This window comes from Pristiophorus japonicus, chromosome 1, assembly GCF_044704955.1.
Source record: "Pristiophorus japonicus isolate sPriJap1 chromosome 1, sPriJap1.hap1, whole genome shotgun sequence".
Taxonomy (NCBI): Eukaryota; Metazoa; Chordata; class Chondrichthyes; family Pristiophoridae; genus Pristiophorus; species Pristiophorus japonicus.
The window spans coordinates 309,298,046-309,311,610 of record NC_091977.1 but is presented as its reverse complement, the minus strand read 5'-3'; the positions used below and the strand labels follow the sequence as shown (position 1 = coordinate 309,311,610).

The 13,565-nt window shown below is 45.2% G+C and overlaps 1 protein-coding gene across 2 annotated transcripts in view; it reads right to left on the bottom strand.

The window, feature by feature from the left end:
* Positions 1-13,565, bottom strand: part of bmp6 (bone morphogenetic protein 6) — a 163,299-nt gene that overhangs the window by 13,215 nt on the left and 136,519 nt on the right. For both annotated transcript variants that reach the window (XM_070888554.1, XM_070888555.1), the window contains exon 5: positions 3,400-3,476. In XM_070888554.1, coding sequence (XP_070744655.1) covers positions 3,400-3,476 — 77 coding nt within the window. The remainder of the gene's footprint in view (positions 1-3,399; positions 3,477-13,565) is intronic.

Sequence of the window (13,565 nt, the reverse complement as noted above, 5' to 3'; positions counted from 1 at the left end):
GTGAATGGCTCCATAGGTGTCAGGAACTGTTATATACATTATTCATGTATGAACTTACGACACTGAATGTTGACTGGCTAATCTCCAAAAGTGCCTCACAGCCAAGTCCATTCCTATTCTCATCCAGCATCCATGCTTGCACACTTTGTAGCAGGGGTCACTGAACAGTAATCGGGAGTAGGAAGCTTGGCTGTTTATTTACCCCGCTGTGCTCCCCCCCCCCCCCCACCACCCCCACTCTCTTAGCTTAGGGCTGATGAGGACAAGTGTAGCGTAGCTCTCCAATTACAATACCAGCTACAATCAGCTAACTCAAACAGACTAGGAATCAAACTGGGACCTTCTGGCCAGTATGCTCAATCATATAAGGGTGCTGCGTGGTTCAGGTTAGTGATCAATGGTAGAATTTCAATAACCCAATTTGGCTCCCTGGCCATCAATACAAAATTAAATGGATCACCTCAGAAATTGAATTTGAAACCTTCTAAAATCCATGATTTATTACCAATTAGAAAATATAGTCCTGTGCTATTTTCTGGTAATTGAGAGAAAGAATGCAAGCGGGATAAAAAGACAATCAGTTAATGAGCATCTGGAATAGATTAACCATCTGCACATTCAAATGAGACAGTGCTCATTTCTATAAATATAATACATTAAAGTTGTTGGTTTAAAGACAGAGACTGTAGAAGGTACTGCAAGTGATAAGTTACTGTATTGGTAAAAGAATATGCCACCTCCCTCCTCCTCCCCTTGACAGTTTTCACTTCTCCTCTATGTGTTGAATTTTTGCTGGGATCAGATCCCCGGGTGCAAACTGTCCTTAGCTACCCTCCCTGGCCATTATTCATTAGTGAATCATATATTGGCAGGTATTCCATGGCAAGAAAAGAGAGTAGGGACACATCAGGATCACAGTTGAGAATAAATGTGTTCCCAGAAGCACCCTTCTAACAGCAATTGCTGGATAATTCTCAGCAGCAGGAATCTTGGTTGATTTCCCCCTTCCTAATGTAGGGCACAGGACAATTGTAGTATCACTAGCACCACCTAGTAACCTACAACTTATTAATGCACACATTATTACTGGTCAGAGGATATTGGCATTTTTTCTTTAACAAATGTCAAGGGGTATATTGTGATCAACAGATTGGGAAAAGTCTAGGTAAAGCATCGTGCACCAAGTACCCAGCAGGACTCGGAACATACAGTTTTACACTCAAATGAATTCCCATCAAAACATTAAACCAAAATTGAAAGCTTACTGCTAACAAATCCCACTGTGTACATCAGACAGTCTTGATTCTCAAATTCCGCATTGCTCCTTTACCATAAGTAAAACTATGCACATTGTTATAGGACTGCTCAAAAAGCCCCCAAAATGATGTCGGGAAACTATTCCTACAATATTTTTTAAAAAAACAAATTCATTAAAACCACCAAAAGAAACTTTACAAAAGGTCAAAATAAAATTTGAATTCAGCTTGTGATCAAACACTACAGTCACCTGTGGTGAGGGACAGTGATGCTGAGGACCAGTGGAATTGAGTTTCAGTGCAAACCGAGAAGTATAGGACAGGCCTGCTGGAAATCCAGGAGCAGCTAAGAGTAGAGGGAAGGCCCAGGGAAGTGGCAGACTCAACTGTGAAAGTGTTGGGAAGGCAGGCCATGAGGGGAAAAAATCAAAACAACTGAATGTGGGTCAAATGCAGCACCTCACTTGCAAGCGCAGATGTTGTATAAACACCATTGCAGCCTTGCACATACACAAGGGCATAAAAAGGCATCGAGATTGGGGCCTAGAAATTTTTCACGGCGGAATATGTGCAGGGAACAATCACTGTGCTTAAACAGGTAGGCCCGAGGTGCACCCGAAATTGGGCCTCAGGCCTTGCTTAAATGAGACTGGCGAGCTGCAGACACCTGCTGGGCATCCTCAAGCAACTCACTGGCGATGAGGCTTCAATCTTCGGATTTCTGTGATGTCAGCAGCAGCCTCAGGGTAGAGCGTTAAAGGGGGAGTGGATGCGATCTTTAAGAGGTGCGACTAGAATAAGGGAGAGCGATTGGGGTGAATTGAGACATTGGCTCGAGGTGGCGATCAGTTTGGCAGTCACCACTAACTTACAGGTTAATTGCTTCGCACTGTTCAGAGGTCTTTCCAACAATTAACACTAGTGACTTTACATCCAAAGTGGTTTTCTCAATTTTTAGGGTGAAATAATTATTACCAACCAGCTGTTCAGCTCGACTACAAACCTATTTCAACATTTGGATCATGTGTGGAGCCCAGACACAAAGTGTGCTCCTGGTGCCGCGGCCTCTGAGATTTTAAGGCTAGGACTGACTCTTTGGGAAACTGTGAGTGTTGTAATTTACATTCAGGATCTCTACTTCAACACGACACAGATTGAAAGGATTTTCGCTTATGGCCTTCAAAGACAATATGCCAGTAAGACCTGGCCCACAAAACTGTTGTGTGCCAATTTTTTTCTTTTACAAACATCATCTATTATTTAAATTTGCATCCAAATATTGTTTCCTTGGACCAGCGTGGTTGTTAAGTACAAATGGAACAATTAGATGTGATCTAGGGTCGCATTCAATAGGTGGTCTCTCATTGGAGGCTAATTACTATGGGGAGACTTTCCAGCTACACTATTGCAGTCACATACAAGTGCAGGGGAGTTCTCCCCGTTGTCCCAGGCCCAATATTTATCCCGCAACCAACATCACTAAAACAGATTATCTGGTCACGATCTCATTGCTGTTTATGGGTCCTTGCTGTGCACAAATTGGTTGCCGTGTTTCCTACCTTACAACAGTGACTACGCTTCAAAAAGTACTTAATTAGCTGTTTCTTCCAACAGATGGTTTTTCATTAGAGGGGTCCTAAAGACCAGATCTACAGCAGTGCTTTAGCATTGATTCCATTTTAGGCAATGGGGCATACGGACCAATCAGCATGGTTTATGATCACTGTTTCTTTGTCAATGAGCATTTAAACCAATCAGAATTTTTTGCTTTACGGACATTTTTGCTCTGTGGCATACAAGACTTCTAATTATGTGGACAGATAGATACAGAAATATGGAATTAAAAGTTAAAAATAGCTGCTCAACTCCCTGAATATTGGTGCATATTGATTTAGTATTTCACATGTGCATCTTTCCAGAGTTTGCTTGTGGATTAAAGGAAATGGTAGACGTTGGATTTTAATCATGAGTCTGAAAGTATTTTCCCCCCCCTTCATGCTTCTAATAATATCAAATAAGACTGGCAAAAGCATATTTAACGTAGGGTTTTCCAGCATCACTTTTCTTCCTTTTCAGTTCACCAATGACAAAATCATAAGTGACTTACAAAATGGGGGAAAAAAAAAGTTCCATATTTTTTTACCTGCCATCCTAAGTCCCGAAAACTCACATAGAGTTCATGCTTTTTGCAAGCTTGTCGCTGGTCACTGGTGTTGTATTCTGTTAGAAGAAATAAAATTAAGTGTTTTTAAAAAAAAGTCACAAAGATCAGTACAGAGTAGGGTGCGTTTTGGCCTCTCTCACTTATAAAGTGAAAACCATCCTCACAGGAACAACTTCCCCTTGAATGACTCACGTTTTGACCTCTGTGACTCTGCTTGGAAGTCCATTCCAGATATTGATCACTGAAGAAGTTCTTCCTGACGCCCGGTCTTTAACTTGCCCGTTACCTGTTTGTATCTAAGTCCCCCTTGTTCTGTCATCACAGTCAAATTTGATATGGTACTGAGGATTAACCATTTCCATTCCACTTAGATACCTCAATAAAAGGTCCCCTCACATTGGCTTCCTTTCAAAGCTGAAGTCAAAGCTTTTCGAACCATTCCCCATAAATCAGTCTCCTGATGTGATGATTCAGCCTGTGGCCCTACTTAGCACCATTTCCAGGAATTGGATGTTTCCCTTGTGCCTCGGTGACAGTACTAAAGCTACATCCTGATAAAAGCACAATATAACTTCACCAGATTGGCTTCAGACTTAAACTCTATTCATTTGGCAAATAGTTCAGCACCCTCTTTAATTGCTGTGCTGCAAGAACTGGACATGGTCAATGTAGAGCCTACTATGACTCATATTTCTTCCAGCCTCTCCGGTCAACATTATTCATTATGTTCCGCATTTTCCCCCCTCAATGTGCAAGACCATGCACTTATCCCTATTGAATTGCCAATCATTGTTCTGTCCATTTGTAGAATATTGTCTAAATCTTTCCGTAATTGCTCAGCTCTCTCTCAGGTGTACCGTGTCCCACCCCATCCACCAATTAATTTAACCAACTTACACTGAGGCTCAGATTCAATCAAGGTCATTATGTAGGTCAGAAATAGTACAGTTCCGTGGAGTACTCCATTCTTGCCAGCTGGATGTCTTTCCCCTAACCAGCATCTGTGGCTTCAAAAGTTTTACCTAGATTAACAGCAGCCTTTCACGTGCAACTTTATCAAAGGTTTGGAAGTCTAGGTACACTATTAGCATTGAGTTTTTGAATGTATGCTTGAGATATCACTTCAAAAAAAATCAAGGTGGTGTATCTGCCCCTTTTTAAAATCAAGCTGGCTGCTGCTTACTAGATTATTTCCTTCGCCGTCTCCAGGCCAGGTCCAAGACCACCCCAACCTCTGTCGTCGAGCTACAGTACGTGGACGACGCCTGCGTCTGTGCACACACAGAGGCTGAACTCCATGACATAGTCGACATATTTACTGAGGCTTTTGAAAGCATGGGCCTTAAGCTAATCATCAGTAAGACAAAGGTCCTCCATCAGCCTGCCCTCGCCGCACAGCACTGCCCCCCAGACATCAAGATCCACAGCGCAGGGCCCTGGACAACGTGGACCACTTCTCATTTCAGGAGCTTCCTTTCAACAAGATCAGGCATTAATGACTCCGCCTCCAGTGCAGCCTTCGGCCGCCTGAGGAAGAGTGTTTGAAGACCGGGCCCTCAAAACTGTCAACCAAGCTCATGGTCTACAGGGCCGTAGAAATACTCACCCTCCTGTGTGGCTCAGAAACATGGACCATGTACAGTAGACACCTCAAGTCGCTGGAGAAATACCAACGATGTCTCCACAAGATCCTACAAATCCCCTGGGAAGACAGACGTTAGCGTCCTCATCCAGGCCAACATCCCCAGCATTGAAGCACTGACCACACTTGATCAGCTCTGTTGGGCAGGCCGCATAGTTCGTATGCCAGATACGAGACTCCCAAAGCAAGCGCTATTCGGAACTCGTCCGTGGCAAACAAGCCAAAGGTGGGCAGCGGAAACGTTACAAGGACACCCTGAAAGCCTCCCTGATAAAGTGCGACATCCCCACTGACGCCTGGGAGTCCCTGGCCAAAGACCGCCCGAAGTGGAGGAAGTGCATCCAGGACGGCACTGCGCACCTCGAGTCTCATCGCCGAGAGCATGTAGAAATCAAGCGCAGGCAGCAGAAGGAGCGCGCGGCAAACCAGACACCCCGCACACCCCTTCCATCAACCACTGTCTGTCCCACCTGTGACAGAGACTGTGGTTCTCATATTGGACTATACAGCCACCCAAGAACTCATGCTAACAGTGGAAGCAAGTCTTCCTCGATTCCGAGGGACTGCCTATGATGATGATATTTTCATAGATATACTCAACTTTGTTCCCAATGATCATTTCAAGTTATTGATGTAAAACTAATGAATCTGTTACCAGGATTTTTTTCATTGACTTTCTTGAAATTAGGTACGAGGCTAGCTTGTTTACAGTTCAGTGGGACCTTTTATGACCATCAGCAGTTGCAGATTTCATCCTTAGTTTCATTTAACACCATCGGATTTATAGAGATGCCCATCATAGTCATCAAGTTTAATTGTAGAACCTCGAATGATGATTTGTTTCTAGATTCTTCTCTAGTGAAAATTCTCAGGACGTATGATCATTTAGTACATTAAGTATTTTTAGTTCATCCTCAGCTTCAGCCCTCGTTTCATCCTTAAGGATCTCAATTCTGGAAGAATTTCTTACTGTGGCATTTGTCTTTGACCTCTACAGCAATGCTCATTTCTAGTTCCCCTTTTGTGATAGGACTATCCTCGTGGTTTCCTTCACCTTTTTCCTTACAGGCTTTGTAGTTATTTTTCACTTCATTTTACATGGTCTTACTAATCCATTTAGAGTCAAGTTTCTTTAATTTGTGCTTTCTGGTCTATGGTAATATACTTACCCTGCATGCTCAGCTGTAGGTCATTAAAAGGTATTTCATTTGACCTCAACTGAAATGTGTATTTTTCTTTAAGGTTAAACATGATTGATTTATTTAAGCTCTTCCCTATTCTTGTTGCACTAGTTTATCCAAGGTCATCAAACATAACCACATTATGGTCCCTGTCACCCAAGAGTACCACTGCAACTATTCCCAGTATATATGCACCACATGGCATTGCCAAATTTAGATGCGAGTTACTCCTAACACACTAGGGAAGAAAGCAGTCACCCATTACATTCATTAGCTTAAATCCTGGATTGCCTTAGTTGATTCTATGATTGGTTAAAAGTCCTCTCTTAAGCAAGCATGACCTTTCCACTCTCATTTTATCAATTTTTCTTCATAGAGTAGCCTACCCTTTTTATTTTGACCCAGTGGTCTACAGCAAATCCCTAGAATTATTGATGCTCCCTCTGCACAACATACTTCCAGCCAGACTATTTAATTGTACCAGTACTGACATTCACAGCTATTCCATCTCCTTTGCCGTTGTATACATCTCAGTTACTATTTTGGGATCTCAATTATACCAAAGTTCTCAAGTGCTACAACAGTCTCATGTTCAGGCATCATGTTGAGAATATTTCGTAGCATTCATATATTTGTAGCTTAAAACATTAATGCTAACCCTCACAGCAATCCTTTTCTTGTATGATCTTTATTAATTTCCTTTCGGTATGCTTTTAATCTCATTTCACTCGTGTCAATCCTCCTCCCCGGTCATATTTATTCTCTCAGCAAGGAGATTGGTACCAATCTAATTAAAGTGAAGTGAAGCCTGGCTCACTAAACATTGTCCCTACCTCAGAATATGTTCCAATGTCCTAGGAATCTAAAACCTTCCTTCTTTTACACCATGTCACTCACCACACGTTGACATGGCCAATGTGCTTCTGCCTAGCTGGTCCAACATTTGGGAGCCAGGAGTAATCCTGTGATAAACTACTCTCAAGGTCCTGCACTTAGATCTAGATCCAAAATCCTCAAGCTCCCCTTGCAAGACCTCCATCCTACCCTTTCATGTCATTGGCTCTAACATGAACCATGACTTATGGATGATTTCACACTCCCTTTCCAGAAGGTTTTCTCACCTACTCCATTACGTTTCTTACCCTGGTGTTGGGGAGGCAACACACCATTTAAAACTCCAGGTCACAGCTGCAGATTAGGCAGTCTGTCTCCTCAATTATGTAATCTCTCTATTACCAACACACATCTGGTCCCATGGATAGAGAGCTTATCCTTAAAACTGTTTAGAATGTTAAAACAATTTAACTGTTATGAATATCGAGAAGCTTTTTTAAAAATAAACTTTAATTTCAAAACCCAAACCAATGCATGGTGGTTAGTTTTCTGGGCGTTAGAAGGTCCTAATAATTAAATCTCATGGTGTCCATGTGGGGTTTTGGGAGGTGCATCATGGAACATGCTGGTCACTTACGCTTCCCGTAGCAAAGAGTTGGCCACAATCTTAAGGCATCATTTACACTGGACTGGAAAACTGCAGGATGCCTCAGCCGGCTGCAGGGTAAGTGCAGGAGGGTAGGGGCCCACAATCATGGATAGGAGGGTTCCAGGGCTGCAGAGACCCAGATTATTTTTGAGAGGCCAGTAGGACCAATTTCAAACTTATCTGTGCACATGCCAAGCAGCTCTCTCCTAAAATGGCCCTCGGGGTCCTATATAAGTCAGAGAATGATACAGCACAGAAGGAGGCCACTGTACCTGTGCCAGCTCTATGGTAGAGCTATCTAACTAGTCCCACTCACTGTCCTTTCCCCGTAGCCCTGTAAATATTTATCATCAAGTATTTCTCTCATTTTCTTTTGAATGTTACTCATAAATAAATCTGCTTTCATGACCCTTTCAGGTAGTGCATTCCAGATCACATCATCTCACTGTGTAAAAAATGTTTCTTCAAGCCTGGTTATTTTGCTGATCACCTTACATCTGTGCCCTCTGGTTACTGACCCTTCTGCCACTAGACACAGTTTCTCCTTATTTACTCTATCAAAACCATTCACGGCAGTCCCTCAGAATCGAGGAAGACTTGCTTCCAGTCCTGAAGTGAGTTCTCTGGTGACTGAATAATCCAAAAGGAGAGCCACAGACTATCACATGTGGGACAGATATTCGCCGGGGGAAGGGGTGAGTGGGGCTAGTTTACCACACACTCCTTCCGCTGCCTGCGCTCGACTTCTCCACGCTCTTGCCGTTGAGATTTGAAGAGCTCAGCACCCTCCCGGATGCACTTTCTCCGCCTAGGGCGGTCTTCGGCCAGGGTCTCCCAGGTGTCAGTGGTGATGTCGCACTTTATCAGGGAGACTTTGAGGGTGTCCTTATAACGTTTAACGCTACCGCTGCCCACCTTTGGCTTGTTTGCCGTAAAGGAGCAGCGCATAGAGCATTTGCTTAGGGAGTCTCGTGTCTGGCATTCGAACTATGTGGCCTGCCCAGTGAAGCTGATAGAGTGTGGTCAGTGCTTCAATGCCGGGGATGTTAGCCTGGGCGAGGACACTGATGTTAGTGCGTCTGTCCTCCCAGAGGATTTGCAGGATCTTGCGGCGACATCGTTGGTGATATATCTCCAGCAACTTGAGGTGTCTTCTGTACATCATCCATGCCTCTGATCCTACAGGAGGGCGGGTATTACTACAGTCCTGTAGACCATGAGCTTGGTGGTAGATTTAAGGGCCTGGTCTTCGAACACACTTCCTCAGGCGGCCGAAGGCTGCATTGGAGGCGGTGTTGAATCTCCGCATCAATATCTGCTTGATAAAAGGCTCCTGAGGTATGGGAAATGGTCCACGTTGTCGAGGACCGCGCCATGAAACTTGATGACTAGGGGACAGTGCTGTGCGGCGAGGACAGGCTGGTGGAGGACCTTTGTCTTACGGATGACTAGCGTAAGGCCCATGCTTTCATATGCCTTGGTGAATACATCGACTATATCCTGGAGTTCAGCCTCAGAACGTGCGCAGATGCAGGCATCGTCCGCGTACTGTAACTCAACGACAGAGGGTGGAGTGATCTTGGACCTGGCCTGGAGGTGGCGTAGGTTAAACAGCTTCCCACTGGTTCTGTAGTTTAGTTCCACTCCAGCGGGGAGCTTGTTGACGGAGGTGGAGCATGGCGATGAGAAAGATTGAGAAGAGGATTGGAGCGATGACACAGCCCTGTTTGACCCCTGTCTGGATGTGGATTGGGTCTGTAATGGATCCGTTGCTAAGCATCACGGCCTGCATGTCATCGTGGAGCAGGCGGAGGATGTTGACAAACTTTTGGGGGCATCTGAAACAGAGGAGGACGCTCCATAGACCCTCGTGGTTGAGAGTCAAAGGCCTTTGTAAGATCGAAAAAGGCCATATATAAGGGCTGGCGCTGCTCTCTGCAATTTTCCTGCAGCTGTCGTGCTGCAAAGATCATGTTTGTTGTGCCCCGTAGGGGACGAAATCCGCACTGCGACTCCGGGAGGAGCTCCTCGGCCACAGGGAGAAGACGGTTGAGGAGAACTCTAGTGACAACTTTCCCAGTGGCTGATAGCAGAGAGATTCCCCTGTAGTTGCCGCAGTCGGACTTGTCCCCCTTTTTAAAAAAAAAGATGGTCACAATCACTGCATCTCCAAGATCTCTCGGCATGCTCTCCTCCCTCCAGATGAGAGAGATGTCATGTATCCACACCAACACCGCTTCTCCGCCATACTTCAATGCCGCAGCAGGGATTCCATCCACACCCATAGCCTTGTTTTTAAAGCGGTCCTATGGTTTTGCCTACCTCGTGCAATGTTGGGGTTGCACTGAGGTGGTGGCGGGTCGCATGGTGCGGGATGGAGTCGAGAACACTCAAATCAAAGGCAGAGTCTCGATTGACGAGATCTTCAAAGTACTCCTTCCAGCGGGCCCCGACGACCTCGGTGTCCTTGGGAGTTTGGATCGTAGGTGGCCTTGACTGCAATGAAGAATCCTTGCGTATCGTGGCTGTCGGCAAGTTGTTGTATCTCCTTGTGCTTTCTCCATCCACCACCTGTTCTATAGGCCCCGGCTTTTTGTTGGACCTCAGCCTTGAGCCGTCTGTAACGCTGCTTTGCTGCTCCAGAGTTGGGTTGTTGCTTGAGGCTCAGAAAATCTCTGCGCTGGTGATCTATTTGTTCTTGGATCTCCTGAGCATTTATATCAAACCAGTCCTGTTTTTTTCTGGTTGAGTGACCAAGTGTCTCTTCACAGGTACTGGTTATAGAGGCCTGGAGGACAGACCAAGCGCCATGGGCATTCAGCATCTCAGGGTCATCAAGGCACATCAGGTTAGCTGTGAGATGCTGATTGTATAGGGTTCTCTTAGCTGGGGGTCTCAGTGCCCCAGCATTGACTTTTTTGCGGCACTGTTTCTGCTGTCCCCTCTGCTTTGGGGCTATGTTAATGTTGATGATGAATCGGATTAGGCGGTGGTCCGTCCAGCAGTCGTCAGCTCCTGTCATGGCGCAGATGATGCGCACATCCTTGCGATCTCTGGCACGGACGATGACATAGTCGAGCAGGTGCCAGTGTTTGGAGCGAGGATGTTGCCACAATGTCTTGTATTTGTCCATCTGGCAGAACAGGGTATTGGTGAAGTTGGGGAAGTCCAGAACCAGAGGTCACAGTCCAAGGATAAGGGATAAGCCATTTAGGACCGAGATGCGGAGGAACTTCTTCACCCAGAGAGTGGTGAACCTGTGGAATTCTCTACCATAGAAAGTTGTTGAGGCCAATTCACTAAATATATTCAAAAGGAGTTAGATGAGGTCCTTACTACTAAGGGGATCAAGGGGTATGGCGAGAAAGCAGGAATGGGGTACTGAAGTTGAATGTTCAGCCATGAACTCATTGAATGGCGGTGCAGGCTAGAAGGGCCGAATGGCCTACTCCTGCACCTATTTTCTATGTTTCTATGAGGAGTTTATGTTCCAGACATTTTGCCAGGAGTAGGGTACCGCTGGAGTTAGCTTTCCCTACCCCCTCTCTGCCAATCATGCCTCCCTAGAGGGCTGTTTCTTTGCCGACCCTGGCATTAAAGTCACCTAGGAGGATCAGTTTGTCGCCCATGGGGACGTGGGACAGGGATGTCTCGAGGTTGGGATAAAAACCCTCTTTAGCCTCATCCATTGCATCGAATGTTGGGGCATACGCACTGATGACTGTGGCGCATTGGTTCCGGGATAGGGCAAGACGGAGAGTCACGAGGCGTTTGTTAACCCTGCAGGGGGAGTCTTTGAGGCGGTCGACCAGCTCATTTTTGACGGCGAAGCCGACTCCATGGAGGAGACGTTCTTCCTCTGGTTTTCCTCTCCAGGAAAAGGTGCAACCTCCACCTTGTTCCTTGAGCTGGCCTTCCCGTGCCCGCCGGGTCTCGTTTAAACAGCGATGTCGATGTCAAAACGTCAGAGTTCCTGGGCAACTATGGCGGTGTGGCATTCTGGCCTGTTGCTTTTGGAATTGTCCATGACTGCCCCGATGTCCCAGGTCCCGAACTTCATATTAACAAAGTGGAAGATGCCTGTGCATGAGATCTTTTAACACGCGGTGGTCGCTGCACACCGGCACCCACACGGGCTTAGCTGTGCAAAGTCTTGGCCCAGTGGCGAGGGGGGTCCAAGACAACTGGAGACCAGGCACAGCTGTATAAACCTACGGCGAGGTGTTGGCTGCAAGCTCGGCGCCGAATAGCACCATTGATGGTAGATGGTCCGAGGCTTAGTGGGGGGGGCATTGGGAAGGTCAGCTGTCCGCTGGGGTTCCGAGGGATGTTTTAAGAAATTTCTTCCAGAGTTTAAGGTTATTTAAAAGTTTCTTTAAAGTTTAAGAGTTTAAAAGTATTTCCAAATTGTTTAAAAAAGTTGCTCAGGTTGATTAAAAGTTTTTTAAAAAATAGAAAAAAGTTCTCCAAGTTGATTAAAATTTTTTAAGTTTTTCAGAATTGTTTAAGAAGTTTAAAAGTTGATTAAAAGTTTAAAAATTGAGTCCCTTCAGCCAGTTCAACGCCGGCCCCGGAGTCCCTTCGGCCGGTTGAGCGCCGGCCCCAGAAGTGCCGGCGTGCTCTGGCGGGCTCAGAAGAGTCGGCGGGCCGAGAACAGCGGTTGTGGTGGATTCCTCGGGCCAGCCGCTCCTCCCCACCTCTACCACTGAGCAGAATAACAGCTCTGTACACTGAACATGAAGGCAGTGGTGTAGGCCCGGGTGACCAGCAGGATCTGCAGGTATTAAAAGGCAAAGGAAGATCACGCTTTGCTGTAAAGTTCAACATCCACCAATGTCTACTAATTCTATTCCTGTGATTAGATAGAAAGAGCTGCACAGATAAATGGTGCAAAAACACCAAAATCTATTACAAAAAAAAAATCTAGCTTTAACGTCTGCTGATGGGAGTGAAAACATTATCCTTTCAATTGTAAACCGCAAAAAGAATTTGGGATTTGAAGGGTTAAGTGGAATTACAAAAGTTTTGCTGTTTCATTTCTCAAGCCTCTTTGGAAATAGTGCATTGGACATGCCTGTGTCTCAAGGTGTTTCCTTGCCCCTTGGTGCTGATCTATGTTACTTTGCTGGAAAGTCCCTTATGCCCTGAATTTTATGACAGCTGGAGTTTTCTTAAATAAGTGCAGCTGTGTATGCAGGGCTAGGATGTACCCTTCACACTGGTGCCCTTGTTGAGGCTCCCTTTCCTGCTGAGCCTGCTAAGGTTATCTTGCATTTCCTATTCCTTCACATAAGCTCAAGTGCTCTTAGAGAACAGACAAACATTTACTGAGGTTAATGCTCAGAGGAATTGTTTGACAAGTCTAGAGCTGCCAAATTATTTAATGCTTCAACATAATTAACTGCCACTGAAGTCACTAAGTTGAAGTAGCTTAGAGTTCATCGTTTCTTTTTTTAAAAACCCTCTTGTTTATTTAAGTGATCTTACTATATAAACTAGTGTGTAAATTGATGCAACATTTTATAACACCACTTAACTTTGAAACGATCTTCAGCACACATTCTGGGTGGGCAGCGGAAGAAGGCAATCGCTAAATACACAAGGTTTATTGATACAAACCTAAAAGGGAAATGTAAAGAACTGGTTTAGATGTGTAAAAGGTTTTCCTCTTGTTTATGCAGCAGCAGCTTCAGCTAATCCCTCAGTAAAAATCGACTTTCTTTGACAAGAGTCGAAATGCACAAGTTAAAAAAGGTATGAGCAGAGAGGCCAACCTCGATATAGTGAGGGTACGTCACCTTCACTGTCCGAGAGAGAGAGGATTTCAAACACTGTGCCG